The following is a 21,522-nucleotide window of genomic DNA, read 5'->3' as shown; positions in this document are numbered from 1 at the left end:
ATTTGGATTATGACAAATTATAAAATTTAGATTTAATAAAAATTTCTAAATTGCAGCGAGATAAAAACTTCCAAGTAAGAAAAAAACAAAAGATAAAAGTTAGATTTAACAAATAGAGTTATCCCTCTTTGTACTGGTTCTCTCCTCTGCCTATTAATATTTGTTCAGTGAGCTTTGTGATTTATATTAACTTACATACTCTAAACGGACCATTTAATTGGGAATAAAAGTTGAATTGAAACACATCTTAATATCAAATACATAGGTTGATAGCGATCCCCTGTATTTGAAAGAAATCAAGAAAAAAACTTTTCTTTAAAGACAAAACGTAACATGAAGGTTTACACCTCAGAATGTTATCGTAAATATCCCTCAAGCTATTTTTTTCTATTTGTAGATCTAATTTGAGAAGAGTACACCTGCCTCTTTCCTATGTTTAGATGATACCGTTTTTTTTTTAATTCCTTTTTAAACCAATTAATATGCTAAACTAAATACATGTAAATAAAAAGCTTGATTATTAGCAACTAGTATGTGTGTTAGAAAGACGTTAGTTTCATATTTAGTGGAAGACTTTTATACTTTAATAAAATTTATACTTTAGTGGGGCTGATCTAAATCCTACATATTTTAAAGCTGTGCTTATTTCTACCAAGTGCATATAGCCTGGGATTGGCAGCGGACTGACGCGAAGAGGAAGGTTGGGCCGGGATCCCATATAGCTGAGAAGCCTGGGCATTAAACGATGAAAGGTGTATTATCGGATATAATCAGTGCTATAACTAATTTAACATAAAAAATTTAATTAAAGCAAAATATCAAACAGCTTTTTGTAAAAGACCTCTCCTCAAGCATTATCAATAGCAGAAAATAAATACGAATTATTCCCCCTTTCCGATAGCAGATCTTGTTAGCGAGCGCCTCAAATTTTTAACTGAATGAGCTGTGTAAACTTATTAAGGAGATCAATAACAAATTTAACCTTTCTGGGTGAACAATTGTAAATGGCTCTATCTACTTTCGTATATTATTTATTTATTCAATTGTATAATTATCTCTATACCTTTGTAATTTGTTTCGTGAGAATAAAGATCATAAAAAAAACATATAATTAGTTCTAGACAAAAAAATATGATTTTAATTTGAAAATAATTATTGCAAAAACTCCAATGTCAAATATGTCATGCATACTCAGGAGGTGTCTAAACAATTGCGAGTAAATTTAAGAGAGACTATTGGGGATTTACAATAAGTGTATGTACGCCTCCGACCCGACTCCGAGTCCGAATAAAAACAAGAATAGAAAAAACGGGGTCGATCTCAAAATAATAAAAATATTTTATACTTTTATTAATCATTATAGTATATAATTTTGCTATTGAGCAAACGTACAACAACCTTCAACTGGCTTGATGTTTCTGACATTAATGCATCAAAAGTGTCCAATGTTCACTTAATACATGTACAACGGAGATTCCGTAATCTGGTATGACTTTGTTGAGTTTCCTATGCCCATTATTGCGGTCGGACTGTCTATTGTCTGGTATAAGGCGTCACAACACGATAACAGTTTGGATATATTTTATACTCACGAATTGTGAATAATCAGACAAATCTTACAATTGCATTGGTAAAAAAAATAATAAAACCTCAATTTAGATTGGTTAGTCATACCATCTTAATTTTCATTCCGTTACTGTAATTGAACATTATATTGTAATTTGGCCCAACATTATTTTAAGATCGCCATTATTGTTAAACTGTATGAAAAAAGTAAAATAACAAAAATACCGAACTCTGATGAAAATTCAAAACGGAAAGTCCCTAATCAAATGGCAAAATCAAAAGCTCAAACACATCAAACGAATGGATATCACCTGAAAGGTAGTCTTATTCGGACAGTTATGGTAAATCCATATTGAACGGTCCTGACTCAGAAAAGAAGCTTGAACACATGACGAGGTGAACATGTTTTAGAGTCTTTAAAACCTTATTACTGTGTAAACTAGAGGTAAAAAGGAACAGTTTAGTCTCAGATATATGATGTTTTTCATTAGTTGTTATTGGCTTTGAACTAGCTTTCAGTAACTGCAAGTCTCTCAGATCTGTAGTTAGGGTCTTTTTTGTTTTTGTGCATTGTATTGCTGTAATGGGCAAAGACCTTCTCAACTGATTTTTATAGTCCTGTGTTGTTCTGTTACGCTACTGTCCCAGAAGGAGGGGAGCGGCACTATAGTAGTCAAGGTAAGAATATTTACTGCTAGGCATACTTATTCTATATAGTGAGCAGGGCTACACACAGTTAAACGGGCATAAGCTTCTATTTAGTCTAATGAAATAAAAGAAGAGTTTTTTGTTGCTGTTTCAAACATCAATATTCAAATCATTTGAATCGGTATTAATTGAGTAATGTTGGATGTGAAACCACCACAGTACTGAAAGTGACGTGTAAAGGGAATTCTAGTTGCCATTTTCCTAAATTAGTACGATTTACATTATTCTGCATATATTAACAATACAACAAATATAGTGTTTCAATGGTTATATAAGACATGATACTGGCCTTTAGACAAAAATGTAATATAAACATCAGTCTTGTTGCCGTAATACCTGGTTTAAAACATTAACTTCCATTCAATAGGTAAACATGTGGCAAACTGGTTTGCACATCGGTACGTGTAACCAGATATATTGAAAGCAGATATTCTCCTTATAAAAAGGGGGATGGCTAAGTTTTTATGACCTTTGTCATTGACGTGGATTTTCCAACACACAAGCACACACACAAATACGCATCTGGCTACATCTGAATCTGGCACACTTGTGTTTCATAACTAGACTCGAACACTAATTATGATAGACAGAAGTTATATGAACAGTTAACTTCTTATACCACTCATTCAGTGATGTGGCTTTAACAGCCAAAGACACCATAAAACAAGCACTGTTTCTGTTTTACAAAATAACAGCATTCTTGATAGTTCCTTATCGCCCTGAAAACTCTTTATATTTATGATCCAATATTTTATTCGTACAAAACATTAGAAGTTTCTCTTGACTTTTTCAGTTTATTTTTATTGAGAGCATACCCAATAAACAAGAATACTGATGACAAACACAGAATAATTCCATCTGAATAAAAAGTAATGGCGTAACTTCCTGTTTCATCGAAAAGCCAACCTGAAAAGAAACACATATAACTTATAATTTAAATATCAATATATAATAAGGAGAAGTGATATGATAACCAATTGGACAACTATCCATCAGAAACCAATAGACGTAGGTGTTATAAACTATAATAGATCATCGAACGCCATAGTCCTTCAACGCATCACTAAGAAAGTTATTTAAGAACCATAGAAAATCTGATTCATGGACGAAAGGACTAAAAATGAAGATTTTCAATATCTTATTTGGAATATGAAATTCATAAAACTATATTTCATTTGGACTTTTAGCAAGTTAGGTTAAAGTTTATAGAACATACTATAAATCTCACGCTGCTTGGAAATATTAATAACTCCCATTATATCATTATGATCAAATGTGAAATGGATGTCAATTATCTTTCAAGGTTTTAAAGGCACTACATTGAAATAGCAGAGTTTCAACAAATTCGAATTGCATGATTCTTATATGAACTATATATCATTGTATATAACGAATTTCTTCATAAATACGGGTCAATAAGCTTGTAGAGATTTTCATCACCTACCATTATTTTTAACAACCTTTCTATTGATAGAAAAGACTACATCATTTTTTTTATAATTTAACTAAATAAGATAACCAAACAAACAGAAATATAATACATAATACTCATACTTAAAATACCTACTACATACTTACATGTATATTATATAAATACGTAAAACTACAGATAAATAAATTCTATAAATAATACATAATTTCCGACAAAACATGTATTTTATTATTTTTTTTATCATGTCAATTATTTCTATAACAATGTGACAGTAACAAAATCTAAAGGAAATACGGTCGTCGACAACAATAGACTAATTTATTTACAACATTGCGAAGCTCTTAATCTTCCAGAGTCGAGGTTAATTGATTGCAAAATTGCTTAACGTCCAATGACACATATTTTGTGAATATATTCAGCATTAGATCGAACCAATAGGTAGTTTCTACAAAGTGGGTCTACCGGGAAGGATGCTGGCAATTTTGACTGCTACTGGATAAAGTAGGGTATGTGGAATGGGAATGCAGACATAGTCTTGCAACAGACCATTGATCAATCTTTTAAGTTATGTTGTTTCTTTAACGGGCATAAAGCGTGACACTCTACTCTTCACGAGGCAATGGATGTTAATACGTCCTTGTGCCACTTATTCGTGATTTCGAATTTGTGCATTCTACAAGGCACCAAATAAGTCCCCTTTACATAGGTTTTAGTACCGGACGAGAGAAGTCATTTTGAAAAAAAATCCATATCTCAGACAACCCTTACTGTAAATAGTAAATACGTTAAACAGAAACTTGCTGTAAATTGTAAATACTTTTAACAGAAACTATCAAAGATCAGATGTCAACACAAATTTTTCTCCAAAGGACATAAAAAAAAAACATCAAGATTCGGAAGTTTTGTCGATGCGGTCAAGAGTTGGTTGATCATTATGAAATATCTGTTTCATAACTGACCATGAATATGTTCCAAATATTGAAACCACAATCCTTCCCCTTCTCTTCGATTGTGACATCAATGAATGAGACTTATTACTGTCTTTGTACTTACGATAAGTAACATGACCGGTGCCACCTATCTGTTTACCCTTCCAAATCACCTTAAAGCAACCCTTGTTTTTTGTTGCTTAGTCATTGGTTTTTTTATGTAGAGTTTGTAGGCTTGTTTGTCTTTTCGCTGTCTTTCTTTCTTTAACATGGCGTTTCCTTCGACTTAAATGTCCCTTTGGTGTTTTTCACCTCTTTTTGATATAACCAATAAGAAAATGATGACACGGTGTTCGATAAGAGACAGGGACATGAGCAAGTGGCCCTTCTCATAGTCTGTGATAAGCAAGTTGAAAAAAGTGATTTTTTTACAAAAAGAAGCATTCCACTTAATAACGTAAATTGTAATGTTCTAGAGTATAGGTTTTATTTCGTCGAATGACTAATTAAATTATTTTATAGTGCTGTATTTGAATTAAATAAAAAAAAAATATTCATGATATATTTACAACCATTATAAAAATGTGTGTGTGTATTTGTATGTGTGTTTCACTTGGAATTCTTACGAAAAAGCAATATAATAACCAGTCACTTACCTGCAGCCGGTGTTCCAATTAATAGAAAAAGACCTTTGAATAGCAACATGTTACCAAAGGAACTCGTCAAATTATCTATTCCAACAAAATGAACTAAAACAATGGCGTTCAAGCATATGTATACACCTACAATTGTAAAGGTTACATTTCATTTCTTTCTTTGGAACTTATTGTCGGGATTTGATAAATATTGAGTTACGTAATCTTTTAAGTTTGTGGTTGTATCAATTCATAGAGATTTCAGTTTTGTTTATGACATGTCTTTCTCCTGAAACTCGTGACAAAAAAAAACGGTGTCATCTCATCTCAAAGCAGTTAATATCAGCCGTTTGTTTTGAGTTTGTGGGATTCTATTTTTTATTCTTTATTTGAGCTTTACATTTTTAGTTAGTGTGATTTGCCCCAAGATTATTTCCACCATGAAGCTTAGTGAAATTGACAAAACTTTATGCAATCAGAACTAATTCGTTGCCATAGATCTTACCTGAGTTTTTAATGTTTAACATAAGGACATGAATGTTCCCGACGTCAGCGGCAAGTAAACAACAATCACAATCCTTGTCTACATGCAACTTAGATAATGACGCATGAAAATACCGAACAGTTCAATTTCTGGAGCCTCAATAAACATATTTTGGTATAATTACCAGCAAAGACAGACATAATTATGGGATTCTGTCGAAAAAAAATACATTTGAATGAAACAAGAGCTCCGCCTGTATTTATAAATTATGTATGCACAATACACAAAAAAAGAAGAAGAAAAAAAAGAGGACAACATTTGTTAGTACCATAAAGAGTTAGAAAAAAAAGGTCAGTTTTATGAAATTTCCGTCTGCTGAATTACAAGTATGTAAATGATACAAAACGTATATCCACAATACCATGCACAAACTAGAAAATAAATAGAACAGGCAGATACGTGTAGCTGCAGGTACAACACAAACGTTTGAAAGAGTGCTATATGTATCTTTATAAGTCTAGAGCATTGTTCGACTATCAAGGAAACACCACCTATTGAGGTTCAATTTCACATGTACATTGTATTTGTTTCCTTCACAGGGTCGAAATCGGAGGTTTATGTGAGAGAAAAATATTCAGTTGTTATTGTCCATATTAAAATATGAAGATGTGGTATGATGCCCAATGAGACAACACTCGACCAAACACCAAATGACGTAGAAGTTAACAACTATAGGTCACCGTACGGCCTTCAACAATGAGTAAAACTCATACCGCATAGCAAGCTATAAAAAGCCAAGAAATAACAAACATAAAACAATTCAAACACGAAAACTAACGGTAATATTTATGTACAAAACAATAAACGAAAAACAAATACGATATACAGCATCAAACGACATACCGATTTTACATTGAAAAAGTATTATTATATTATGACTGAAAAAACTATAACATAGTTTAGTGGCAGACACCTACCTATTGTATTTATTGTTACTTTTTTCTCGTCCTGAACATGCATGAAATATTTGCCACTGGACTTTAAACAACCAACAATCAATCAATTGAAGAATGCAGTTAAATGTTGTTTGATTGGATGATGTTTGCTTAGCTTCCTTGTGAAATATATGCATTGGAAATTGGACAGTATCGCTTTTTATGCAACCAAATATAAAAAAGGTCATTATAAAAAATGTTTCAGAAGATCAATTGAATTTTTTTTCTCTCGAATTTGAACATTTGACCTTGAAGTTTGAATCACTTTTTTACTTTAATGAATTGATCAAAATGTTTTGCTTGTTTTTTTTTCACATAGAATAGAGTGCTATGAAAATACAAATTATTTCTTTACAAACAGATTAATATCTTTAAAAGAATAAACATACCTGCGCATGCACCAAATAGAACACTATAACACACAAGGAACTCGTGACTGTCATTAAAAGGAGAAACAAAAGTTGATATTCCACAAAGTAGTAGACTAATTCCATACATTATAGATGGGTTTGCAAATTCACGAGATGCGAGCCACCCAAATACTAATCGTGCAACTGTATTAGCCATCCCAGCTACTGATAGAAGAAAAGATGCGTCTGTTTTCGATATTCCAACTTCGTAAGCACGATCAGGGATGTAAATATAAGGTATTCCCGAACCTATTGATCCAAAGCAATTACTTATGACGAAAAATATATACACTATATCTAAGCACATTGCACACCCAAAAATTGTGTATAACTTCTTTAGAAAATGATCGACAGTTGTCCATACCTTTCTTCTTGTGCTGTTGGTTGTATTTGGGCGTGAAGGTGACGATTTATTCGTATTAAGAACTAAGTCTTTGTTTGTATGTGTTTCCATATTGGACTGAGATCTTGTTACATTAGAATCACACAAATCAGAACTTTTCTGGTAAAGAAAGCTGTCACTTTTCCCTACAATTAACGAAGCTTTTTCTTCAGAGGAATCCTGATCAAGTGTTACCTCCCTTTTGTTTATGTCTAATTTCTCTGTCTCTTCTCGTTTCATTTTCAAATTAAGAGGTCTGAAAAATAATCCACCAACTACACAGTTTAACATAATACCAGAGGCAATTAAAACTGCTCCTCTCCACGTGTATAATTCAATTAAGTATTCGGTTAATGGCGCCAAACCGAAGGTACCGATGCCAGTTCCACATAAAGCGATGCCCATGGCAAACGCTCTTTTCTTTTCAAAGTATTGTCCAACACATGATATTGCTGCAACGTACATTAAGGCAGCACCAATTCCTTCAAATATTGAGAAAAATCATTTATGTTTGATGTTACTGAAACATGATTTATAAATTCTAAAGAATATCTTTGCTACTCCAAACACCTAAATCAACAAATTAATAATCAACATCTTTATAGTTTCAGACATAAAACAAAACGCATTCGTACCTGACATTATACAAAGAGAGAAATTGAAAAATCTCATATTTCGGAAGGAATTTGTCCTTAATAGTATACATGTAGTTATAATAATAATTGTTTTTTGTTTGTTGTCTATTTTTGTAAATGGTGAAAATACATTGTCATTAATTAGACATGCAGTAATCGGGACTTGTTGTGCCCTTCTGGTCGTATATCTGTTCCTTTACTTGAATGAATCACTGTTTAAAGCTAAACTTCACAAAGGCCCAACTAAAGAGCACTAGTCTTGATACACATTTTCAACAATTCCTGCAACTGACATAATTTTTGTCCACATTTTATTCTCACTTATTCAAAATTAACTGTGATCGTTGTCCTTTCGCCAGTTTAAAAACTTGGTATTAGAATTTCTAGGTAATTTCATACCAAAAATTTTGACAAACAGGTCAGTCAACTTTTAAAGGTAAAATATTTGTTTGTACTTGTACCTTAAGTTTGTTATATATTAAATCGTTATTATAGAGTAGTGCTTTTCCTATATTGATTTTTTGTGTACGTTCTTTTATGTACCTTTTGTTAGTCAAGTCAGTGTTCGAGATTGTGAACAGAGGGAAAGTTTCGAACTAAGAAAAATACTTTAACCTTGTCACATATTCATGAACTTGGCTCCTTTAATTCTATTTAAGCCGACAACAATTTATAACAATGAATGTTGAAGTTATTGCTTCGCATCACGATCACTATATTCAAGCCATGTTGAAATTAATACTTAACAAATATCGGTTCTGATTGGTTGCCGCATGATGCAGCTAAAATTGGATTGGCTAGAATAAGATATAGAATTCGGACCATGTTCCGGACAGGAGAAGATATCAAATTACAGTATCGGTATTCAAAATCCGATCAACGTGTCTTTTAGTTAAATCTCTGACATTGTTCCTAGTTTTATTTCAATGAGTAATGGAAAAAAATTGATTTTATTTTTCCTTGTACAGATTATGACATATTGATAATTATTTTTAATGGTATAAGTGAAATGTATAAATAACAGAAACATTATCAACAATTGTGCTTGAAATGTCGATTTTCGATTTTATGTAGATAGAATTGAGAATGGAAACGGGGAATGTGTCAAAGAGACAACAACCCGAACAAAGAGCAGAAACTACCCAAGGCCACCATGCAATTGGTCTTGAATACAGCGAGAAAATCCCACAGCCGGAGGCGGGCATCAGCTGGCCCCTAAACAATAATGTATACCTTTTTTCTATATAACCTAATGGATGAATGAATATATAGCATTAATTTTCCTCTTTTTTTAAAATTACTTTTCTAAAATATATTATTTTTTAGCTAATTTGAGGAAGAGACATGTGGACTATCAATTAAGAAAAGAAAAAGAAAAAATACAAACAATTCTTATGTTGTACTGTTACACCACTGTCCCAGGTTAGGGGGAGGGTTGGCGCCTTCAAACGAGATTAACCCCGCCACATTCTGTATGTGCTTGTCCCCCGTCAGAAGCCTGTAATTCAGTGGTTGTCGTTTGTTGCTGTGTAACATATTTGTTTTTCGTTCATTATTTGGAACATAAGTTATGCCGTTAGTTTTCTCGAGTAAATTGTTTTACATTTGTCAGTTTGGGGTCTTTTATAGCTGACTATGTGGTATGGGTTTTGCTCATTGTTGAAGGCCGTACGGTGACCTATAGTTGTTAATTTTTGTGTCATTTGGTCTCTTTTGGAGAGTTGTCTCATTGACAATCATACCACATCTTCTTATTTTTATATTAATTATAAATAAGAAGATGTGGTATGAGTGCCAATGAGACAACTATCCATCCAAGTCACAATGTGTAAAAAGTAAACAATTATAGGTCAAAGTACGGCCTTCAACACGGAGCCTTGGCTCACTCCGAACAGCAAGGTATAAAAGGCCCCAAAATGACTAGTGTAAAACGATTCAAACAGGAAAACTAACGGTCTAATCTATATAAAAAACTAGAAACGAGAAACACTTATGAACTATACCAACAAACGACAACCACTGAACAACAGGCTCCTGACTCAGGACGGGTATATACAAATGCAGCGGATTTAAACGTTTTAACAGGCGCCAACCTTCACCCTAACCTGATAACAGTAGTGTAACATTACAACATGAAAAGACACACAATAAAGTATCAATTGAAATGGCTTAACTCGATCAAAAAGATATGTAGACAAAAACAGGTAAATATATACTGAACGAATAAGTTTGATCTATGACACAATATAAATAAAAAAGATATAACAATGTCGAAAAGACAACTTTAACCTAGGACAAAATGGCTTTAAATAAAGTAATGTACACAGGTAAATTTAAATATAATAATTTTGTTATTAGGAGTACAGAATCATTTTTTACAAAATAAATTTGTTGTTCACAGTGCGAGTGCAGAAGTGAAAATGTATCGTCATACTAATAAAAGATAGTACATATTAAAAATAGTGAGACGAAAACAACTAATAATAAAAAATCATGCATCAGAGACTCAAATCAATTAAAACACATCCCAGGAAGGGATTTAGTGTTTTAACGCCATGGACAGTCAAAGAAGACACGACAGGCAGCAGGATAGTTAGGATTTAACCTTATAATAAATATGTATGATGTTATATATAGATAAAACAATTTCTAAATAGAAAATAAACGTGGATGTGTATATATTCATCCCCAAAAAAAAACCAATCGAAAAGAATACAAATTTATTTATGTTTTAATTTGTTGATGACAAAATCGATGTTATTGCCAATGTAAACAATATTCAAAGACCTTATTACAACATGTATATGTAAGAGAATGATAATCCCTTTCTTCATGATTAAGTACGAGCGTTAGCGAGTACTTATCATGAAGAAAGGGATACTCATTCTGGGTTTGGCCATAAGCTGTGATTCATAGCAATATAGGAATAAATCTGCTATTAAAGGGGCGCAATTAGTGCCCATAGGAATACCAACTACCTGTCGATACACTTTATCGCCGAAACGTACATATATGTTGTCCAGGAGAAAATTTAAAGCTTCAATCATATCTTCACATTTCTAGTAAGTGTATCAAGCATACTTTCCTTTTTCGTTACAGAAAAAGACTTTAAACGAGTTACAGCAAATAAATGTGCAATGAGATTTTTCAAGACCATTCAATTAAATATGGAAACTTTTTCTTGATAAAATTGTGTGGAAGTGTAGTGTAGAGAGTAGAAAAATCATAACTGTCAACAGAATTAAAAGGACCATCAAAAGCACGTATCTTATCTAAAACCTCTAAAGAATTTTTAACACTCCAAAAATAATTAATAACATTATTTTCATTAACTTTATTACAAAAGTTAATAACAAGTTCTTTGATAGTAGTAAGGGAGGTAGTTAGAAGCACTGACAGATAAGTAGTAGAACACTTACTAGATGCGGAGATGAAACGAAATTTAAATGGTTGTTTGTATAATTTAGGTAACCAGTACATAGTCGGGACTTTTTAATGTGGATCGACCTTCACGAAGGGTGGGAAAATTCTAATGCACTCGGAAGTTGGGTATGACAGGTAAGCTTGCAATATATCACCTTCGGATCTCCCGAAGAGGTGTAAAAAAAAGACAGTTACATGTAACATCGCCGATCGACTTTTCTGCGTGTTCATTATTAGTAATAAGTAGTAGTATTATTGCATACTTCACAGTCATAACAGTCATAACAACTCCACTCTTCCCTCATGTCTAGCTGCTAGACGAGAGACATCTTGGTGACCGTACTGATATATATCTATCTTAATCAAATTTAGATTTCGGGATGTTATTAACAAACTATATACAGAACTCATGCACCTGGAATAAGGGAGCTACCATTTGATTTTTAGGGGGGCTAGGATGAAATTTGGAAAAAAAAGGCAGGACAGGAGTTTTGAAAAAAAAAGTCAGGATGAGCAACTTGGCAAAAAAAAAGGCAGGATGACAATTTATGTAAAAAAAGTCAGGGTAAACTAATATAAAAAGGCAGGACCGAATTGAGTGAAAAATAAAAAGGCAGGAAAACAATTTTCATCCTAGCCTCCCCCCCTCCCCCACCATACAAATCAAATGGTAGCTCCCTAACACCAAATGTAACACACAACCAGTAAATATAAGTACAGAACTCACCTGGAATAACACCAAATGTAACACACAACCAGTAAATATAAGTACAGAACTCACCTGGAATAACACCAAATGTAACACACAACCAGTAAATATTAGGAGCAAAGGCACTTGCAGCAAAACCAGCGGATGAAATAATACCACCAGCTATGGTCACAACTCTAGGCCCATATCGATTGGTCAATACGCTTGCTATCGGACCTGTAATCGTACAAATAAACAAGTATACCTGTTATTAGGTAACAGTTTATAAATAACACATTGCTGAGAGGGTGATAGAGCAGATTGCTACCCCGAGAAAAAATTGTCAACCGAGGCGGAGCCAAGGTTGACAATTTTTTTTCGAGGGGTACCAATCTGCTCTATCACCCTCTCAGCTATGTGTTATTTAATTTATAATACTGAATGTTCTATCCTTATTGTCTTTAAGATTTTAAATTGAAAGTACTCACTATGACGTCATACATAACAACATTACAGTTATTAGAAAAACAACAAAAGTGAAGCATGATTTATTTTTATTTTGATAGTCTATGATAAAGTTCTGAGGCCAAAATGTAGAACTTGAGCATTGTCTTAAAATGCTTAAAATCATTGATGTAAATTCAATTGATTGTCGTTTGGATTATCGATTTTTGATAGGTCTGCACGAGAGGGTGACATTCAAAAAAATATCTCCCGCTGAGCCATGGGATAGAGTAAATTATCTCCCTCGTATCAGCCAATCAAAATCTGGCATTTTAACGTGAAGTATAATAATATGCATTATATAACGTTGCATATTTTATCGAACCAGTCGAACTAGCACTCAAAAGAGAACAAACAGTTTAAGCTATTTGACGGGTGCCAACTGTGGAGCAAGATCTGCTTACAATGCCAGAGCATCTGATATCCATCCCTTGTTTTGGTTGATATCGTATTGCTCCGTCTTTAGTTTTCTATTTAGTGTTTTTTAACTGATGTTTGTTTTTTTATAATTTTTGTTTTGTTTTGCGATGGTTTTGTCGGTATCCATTTGATCGTCGCCCAGGTGCATTCGACGCCAATCTTAATTGACATGGATTGTCAATTTTCCTACCGAAGTTCGGTGGTTCACTCCGGGCATTCCGGCTTCCTCCACCAATAAAAAAGTTACCACCACGAAAAAGCACAATATTGCTGAAAGTGGCGTTAAACGCCAATCAATCAATCAATCAATCAATTGATCGTCGCTTCTTTTTTGTTACCAAAATTATAATGATGCACTATCTAGCGGGTTAACGGCACACACATAATAATAATACTACTACTTCTATCTTTTGTAACTCTGTCAAAATGACCTAACGGTATAAAAAAAGAAAATAAAGGCAACATACCCAGAACGTAATTGGAGCAACAAACCGCATAGAGCAAGAACAGCTCAACCAAAACCAACTCCTTTTAACTTAGACTGAGGTAGTAGCAGCATTGGTTTTAGAGCAGGCGCAATGGTAAAATTCTGTTATTTAATTAGTTTCAGCTGAAAAAATTATGGTTTAAAAAAGGGAGGCGAAAGATACCAAAGGGACATCCAAACTCACAATGTGTCATTTAATTGTGTCATTTAAATCGTACCAGTACCGATACACGACAACTTGTTGGATGGTTTCAAAAATGTGGATCAAATAGCGGACCAGTATGGGATTTAAGAACCTGATGATCTTGTTGTTCTTCTTCTTTTGTTATATAGACCGCCAATCACCATACGTTAACAACAACAAAGAAAAGCATAAAGCCAACTGACTAATTAAGAGCAATAATAATGAAGGGAAAAAACAACAATAATGAAGAAAAAACAATGATCAAATAACAACAAAAATAACGAGAAAATTTGATGCAACAATAATAATTAAAACAATAACAATTAAAATCCAATTGTTCAGAGAACAATTGAAGGTCTTTCCACTACTTACGATGTATTTTGATACGAAAATATTAAATATCAGTTTAAAATGTCATTTCCAGTGTCAAATGATAGCTCATTGTTTGCTGATTCCAAAAATATATGGTTTCTATACTATTTTGTTTGAAATAAGGGAGGTAATTTGTTAATTCCGGTCTGAAAAATGTCACTTCCGGTACTATTTGATTATTTATTTGACACTGCTTTCAAAAATATATTGCTTTGTATACTTTTACATGCAATTAGTACAAAAAATAGCCACTTCCGGTTTACACAAGATCACTTCCGGTTTGCTTTTTCAAGGTCACATGACTTGTTACCTAATGCACAAAGTCCTTTGACTTTATTATGTATAAATATGAATTTAAAGCAAAGGTCAAAATCTAGACTGTCAAACTTATCTATGACCTTGACCTCAATTTCAAAGTCATAAACCAAGGACCTCAAATCAAAAGACCCTAGGTCTTTAATATGCATAGTTAATGAGTTATATCACTTTACGCATAATTCTAAATATAAGAGGGGCGAAAACTCCCATTTAATGTCTACGCACCCTTTGAACCAAAATTAAGAAGTTACCACATGTTGCAAATGACAAATTAATAGAAATATATTGTCAATATCTTGTACGGTTTATGAAAGAAGTGAGAATAAGCCAAAATCAAAATTTAGAATTTGACCTTGACATTTGACCTTGACCCAAATTTCTTTTTTTTTTTTTTGGACCAAGGACCTCAAATCCAAAGACCCTAGGTCTCTAACACTTTTGGTTTTTCATTTACCAATGCAAATTACTTATATCAAATGCATAAGGGGAAATAACTCTCATATGGAATCTCCGGATAGCTTCGGTTCAAATGATACCCTTAATCCTGAAGATATAACGAGCGATTTGGTAAAATAAATTTGTCGTAATCTTTTACGGTTGCGAAGAAGTAGCAAACACAAGAAAAACAGTGTTCGGGGAGATAACTCTTACAAAGAAAAGTATTCGGTTAAGCAGGGTCAGTTTTGAAAGCGCATAAACTGTTCGATATCATATACCAAATATCAAATCGACATCTTGCGAAACAACCAAACAGCGAAAGAAAAAAAATTAGGCGGAAGAAAAAAAAAATAATCAGAACAAAATCAATAGGTCTTTCCACGGAAAAGTGGAAGGACCTAATAACGAACAAAATCCAGATAAAATTCTATGATATTTTGTTAAAATGCATTCTACATTAAGTACTATGATCATAGTTGTGCTTTTTTGTCATTCGGTATTTGTTTCTTTTCTCTTCATTAATGGCATACGATACAGAAAAAAATCTCTCCTTGATTTTTCCTTCACATTTTGACACAAAGTCAATTTTAATATGCACTTTTGAAATATGCAAAGACCAATATTCTTTTTGACTTACTTTTTGAAATTTGAAATTTGCATGTTTCATTTTAAAACGGTAATTGTCATATTTCAATACCTTTCCGAAAAAATGACACAAATTTTACACGGAAAGAGATATTTTTTCAACCTGTTTTTTTTTGCAAAGAGTTCCTTAATTTCTAGGCCTTGAAGAAAGTTCTTTAATGAAGGCTGAATAAGTTAAATGTTTGTGAAATCATACAATTCTTTGCAATAAATAGCCGTAGACAATTTTCTTACCAATACAAATGCATATAGAAAAAGTTCTATCGTTGATTTTTTTTTCTTGCATAGAACAATCTTGAAGTAGATTAAAGTACATAGTCGATTGACACAGCAAAAATGTGGTGGTTTAACGTTCAATAAGATCAATGAACATGAATAATATCATTGTTCATCGGAGATACCAATTTTACGTTAGTGAAAGTAATCAATTACCGACATCATTCAACAGAGATAAATAAGTTTCAACATTAAAGGTCATACGTGTATTTAAATGATACAACAACAAGCTATATAAAAGCATTGAATTGCTAAATAGTATAATACAAAACTAGTATTTTTTGTCAAAATTAGATATATGCAGTGAGGTGAGATTTTGTGGTCAGTGTTAGACTTCAGCAACCAAATCGGTGTTCCTTTGCTTTGAATGTCGTCAATTACGTGTAGAGATTTAATTTTTTCCATTTATGAGGGTCTGGATGGGGGGTCCTTCATTTCTTTATTCTTTTAACTTTTCAAACTATTTTTCTCTATTTTTTATTTTTGTTTACCCTTATTCTCTGTTTCTTATATTTCAGCACCCCATTATTCTTTTTTCCTTATTTTGTTTGCCTATTTTTCTCTATTCTTTATATTTTTGTCCCTTGTAATCTGCACATTTTGCTCATCATTCTCTATTCTATTGAAAACCCCAATCAGACCCTCATACATTGTAAATTACGATTTAACTGGATGTACTGATTCCTATAGAGTGAACTGATTTAATTTGTGTTTTATTTAATATACTTGCATACAATCTAGCATAAAAAAAAGATTATTTGGTGGATCGGCGTTTTAATATCCAGTGGCAAATATAACATAAATATCGGTACGACTAATGTCTACATTCATTTATATGCACATTTTTACCCATAAATTAACATAACACAAATAAAACAAAAAAATAAACGGTCGTAAAACAATGACGTAATGAAAACATAAATCAATAAAATTGAGAATGGAAATGGGGAATGTGTCAAAGAGACAACAACCCGACCATAGAACAGACAACAGCAGAAGGTCACCAACAGGTCTTCAATGCAGCGAGAAATTCCCGCACCCGGGGGCGTCCTTCAGCTGGCCCCTAAATAAATATATATACTTGTTCAGTGATAATGAACGCCATACTAAACTCCAAATTGTACACAAGAAACTAAAATTAAAAATAATACAAGACTAACAAAGGCTAGAGGCTCCTGACTTGGGACAGGCGCAAAAATGCGGCGGGGTTAAACATGTTTATGAGATCTCAACCCTCCCCCTATACCTCTAGCCAATGTAGAAAAGTAAACGCATAACAATACGCACATTAAAATTCAGTTCAAGACAAGTCCGAGTCTGATGTCAGAAGATGTAACCAAAGAAAATACACAAAATGACAATAATACATAAATAACAACAGACTACTAGCAGTTAACTGACATGCCAGCTCCAGACTTCAATTAAACTGATTGAAAGATTATGTCTTCATCATATGAATATCAGGCACAATCCTTCCCGTTAGGGGTTTAGTATCATACCATCATAACATATATGAGAAGAACATAACCCGTGTCATGCCAACAACTGGTTTTTAAATAAATGTGTTTAGTGCCGATGCAAAGACCCTATAAATGAATCAATATTAACGCCAAAATATGCAATCTTTAATGACCTGAGAACAGTATCGTAACTATATCCCTTCTTAATAAGTCTATTTAAAGGTTTTGTTAGCTTCAGAGGTGAATACTGACATTTTTGTGCTTTAAAAAGAATATGTCCATAAAAAATTGGATGTGAAATACCTGAACGTGTAAGAAGTCTGCATGTTGAGCTATATTTATGAATGATGTCCTTATACCGATGATAAAATTTAGTAAATGTTTTGACTAGTTTGTGATATCGAAAACCCTGGTGTAATAATTTTTCAGTAATACATAAAATTCTCTCGTTAAAATCTAAAACATTGTTAAATACACGAGCGAATCGTACAAGTTGAGATATATAAACACCGTAAGATGGTGACAAGGGAAGTTTGTATTTGCATTTTTAAACAAACATATCAAGTTTTGAGTCTATTTTCGTGTGGATTTTAAATTTAATTTTTTTGTCAAGGTGTAATAACATTTGTATGGTAAAATCCTTCAAGTACGTTTCTAGTAATACAGTATATATGTATATCTATTAATAAATACCTGCAAATAGATACATCCCATTCAATAACGACCCAATCAGTGCAGTCGTCCCCTTGTCACTTCCAAAATAGTCCAGAAATTCAATATAAAACACTCCAAATGCATACACAAACCCATCCATAATCATATGTACCACAAAACAACCAAGCACCACAGCCCAGCCCCAACCACCGTCTGGGGAGACGTGTAGTGTCTTTGTTCCCATATTTTAGTGATCCTGAAATTGTAATACATAATATATAACCACGTGTGTTTAAAGTCCTACATGAAATATAGCCTACATACGGATGATGTGTCCTCATTTAATGATATTAAATATAATAACACGACTTGTTTTTGCTTATTCATCATACTGCAAAATGTTAGCCCATTTATCACCGTTATGTGTGACACGGATTGGAGGCTTTGGAGCCGAAATATAAATGACCGAGGTAAAGTTAAAGAGAAGCACTTTCTTTTTTGGGAATTTGTTAGTATCAAATAATATATCCTATATTGCAGGGAATGTACGTATCAGTTCTCAATTAACAAAAAAAAGACCTCTTCAGTGGTCACATACTCTAATACTTTGAGTGCAAGTTTCTGAATATAATCTAATTTTCACAAAATTCCGTATATTTATATGTTAGTCCTGAGTCAAATCCATGTCCATGTGTCCTTTCATCAGATCTGTCTCCCGTGACGTCATGAACTGAAATGTGTGGCATTTTGTACGTATTCAAATCATTCTGTGTTCTTTTGATAAAGTAGACGTTCAGTAATGTGATATGGCTGTGGACAGGCAAATCTGAATGCAGTGGGGTTAAAGCTCCCAACCCTCACCTAACCTGGACCGTTGTGTAACAACACAACATGAGAACAAACTGTGAAAATCAATCGGATTGGCTCATCAGATTTTCACTAAGTTCAAAGTTCTACTAACAAAAATACAAAGTAACAATCTACGATAAACGCAAACAAAAAAACAAAATGTACTATGTACGACGTTTTCAAAAAAGGAAGATTGTGCAATCTTTCATTTGAATGTCAAATTGAATTATTTGACAAGATTTTTAAACCTATTTTAATTTATGGTAGTGAAGTCTGGGGTTTTGGTAATAATTCTGTTATAGAAAGGGTGCATATGAAATTCTGCAAACTTTTGCTTAAGGTTAAAAAGTCTACACCTAATTTGTAATATATGGAGATTTGGGCAGATATCCTTTGGACATCGATATAAAACTCCGTATAAGCTACTGATCTGAACAAGATTATTGTCTGGAAACAAGAAAAAAGAAAAACTTCCTGCAATTCTATACATTTGTACCAGTACTCATTGTATAAATATAAAAATGATATAACTTGGTTGAAAATAATGTTAGATCCATTCTTGATAAATGTGGCTTGTGATTTGTGTGGGATACCCAATAGTTTGTAATTGATACATGGCTACATATTATTGTGAAACAAAATCTTGTTGATCAATTTAAACAGAAATGGCACACTAATGCGCTAGAATCACCAAAAGCTCTAAACTACCGTATGTTTCAAGAAAACTGTGAATTTGAATATTATTTTAAAAATTTCGATGATTGAAATATTATTACATTATGTAGGTTTAGAACGGAAAATCATACATTTCATACTGAGACTGGCAAAATATTGCAAGAGAAAATAGAAAATGCTTAATTCGTAACTTTGGAGACATCGGAGATGAATTTCATTATATTTTTTACATTTACTGTATTTAATGATGATCGTAAACAGTTATTGAGAAGAAAATATACAAATCTTACGTGTAACAACTGGTGTACATTTATAAGACTAATCAATATGCATGTATGCTTTCTTGGGTAATTCATGTATTTGAAACCATTTTGTGTAATCTGTATACCGTAGTTTATGATATTTGCCTCTGTCTTGCTTTCGTATAACTTTTGTATGTCTGTACATATACATTATGTAATATTTATTGTGTTTATCTCTATACCAATGTAATTTGGTTTATTGAGAAATAAAGATATATATTAAATTTAGACTTGTATATATATATTTCTCTAATTCTTCGTCAATTTATCCCTTTCTGCACCCATTGTATAAAAAAATTTAATCAACGTGTGGTTCGTTTGATCTCAGTTCTTCATTGGTTAAAATCCGATTATGACGTAGAATTTTCTTGCTTTCCTCTGAATTACTATTGTGACGGCATGAAAAAAGGCGACCATGCCTGATGACGTCACATAGAAAGAACACATCTTTTTGCAGATCATTCAAAAAGAAGGAAGAAGTTTGCCTGCATATTGTTTGAAAATCATTAGAGAAACAGATTCCACCACCAAATCTCGTGTAATACGATATTTATCCACTCTCGACAGTTAAATTTTAAATATTTAAAACGCTCGGCGAGCCTCGCGTTTTAAATTTGAAAATTTAACTGTCTCGAGTGGATAAATATCGTATCACACTCGATGCAGTGGTAGAATCTATATATATATATATATATATTTATAAACAAGTCTAAATTGAAAACAACGTTCAAACCTATGATTGCGTTGGATAAAAACCGCAATTTTTATACGTGTGCATGCAAAACAAATTTATTGGTAGAGGGTTCTAAATACAGCACAAACAACATTTTCCAAAAGACCAAAAAAGTGAAAAAGTATATTTTAACAAAACGCATTTGACTAGCAGGTCGAACAACGGATGTTCTTAAACCCTGCTGACTGCCATTGGCGATTGCCAAATAAACGGACCAACAGATGTAACAAAATGGATCTTAACTATTAATTTAATACCAAACAGAAAACAATAAACTTGCGGAAAAGAAGGTATAAAGCAAACAAAAGGTGCACAAATTAGTACACCATATCCGGATTTCGACAATTAATGTCTCTTCAGTGATGTTAGGAATCTAAAACGGTATTAGGAAGGCCATATAATTTACCTTAATTTAGGATAGACTCTTGAATTTTGAAGAGTCGAAATAGGATGAATATATATATATATATATGTAAACCTCAGATCTGTGTACGGCCTCAAATATGTGTCCGTTTCTCAAATATGTGCCCCATCGTGACGTCAATCGCTAATCTATGTCCGCTAAAAAAGATACAGCCTCAAATCTGTGTCCTATTTTCACATTTGTTTTCAATCGTGACGTCATTCGCAAATCTATGTCTGTTCAAAAAATATACGGCCTCAAATTTGTGTCCTTTTCTTAAATCTTTTTCCAGTTTGTTTCGCCATGCTCAAATTTATGCCCGTCTAATAAGTACGGCCTTATATGATTTTTGTTTTATTGAGTCATTTCCCATAATTCAATGTTAAGTTGGGATGTGTTCTCCATGTGTGTGCTTAAAAATTTTACATGCCTGTGTAATTATTGTATGATAATGATTTACATTTTATTGTAAAACTACAACTTTTTCAAATTGTTTGCTTTTCTTGATCCCGTGT

The 21,522-nt window shown here is 32.8% G+C and overlaps 1 protein-coding gene across 1 annotated transcript; it reads right to left on the bottom strand.

Annotated features, from left to right (window-relative positions):
* Positions 1-2,864: 2,864 nt before the first annotated feature.
* Positions 2,865-18,295, bottom strand: LOC127717494 (monocarboxylate transporter 12-B-like). Its single transcript, XM_052223162.1, has 5 exons — positions 18,085-18,295; positions 12,381-12,524; positions 7,139-8,023; positions 5,292-5,417; positions 2,865-3,180 (listed from the first exon to the last, which is right to left on the bottom strand). Exons 1-5 carry the CDS (start codon positions 18,287-18,289, stop codon positions 3,026-3,028), a joined length of 1,515 nt encoding a protein of 504 aa, XP_052079122.1. The 5' UTR covers positions 18,290-18,295; the 3' UTR covers positions 2,865-3,025.
* Between the last annotated feature and the right edge of the window lie 3,227 nt (positions 18,296-21,522).

This window comes from Mytilus californianus, unplaced genomic scaffold (genome assembly GCF_021869535.1).
Source record: "Mytilus californianus isolate M0D057914Y unplaced genomic scaffold, xbMytCali1.0.p SCAF_10, whole genome shotgun sequence".
NCBI classification, from domain to species: Eukaryota; Metazoa; Mollusca; class Bivalvia; order Mytilida; family Mytilidae; genus Mytilus; species Mytilus californianus.
The sequence above is the reverse complement of the archived record's forward strand: the minus strand, read 5'-3'. Positions and strand labels throughout refer to the sequence as shown.

Bases quoted from the DNA above. Each gene is read 5' to 3' on its own strand.
- LOC127717494 (XM_052223162.1), bottom strand. From the start codon at position 18,289: ATGGGAACAAAGACACTACACGTCTCCCCAGACGGTGGTTGGGGCTGG. The intron at 8,024-12,380 runs GTGAGTTCTGTA...CAATATTTGAAG, and splicing joins TACATTTGGTGTTATTCCAG to GAATTGGTGCTGCCTTAATG. The intron at 5,418-7,138 runs GTATGTTTATTC...TTACAATTGTAG, and splicing joins TCTATTTGGTGCATGCGCAG to GTGTATACATATGCTTGAAC.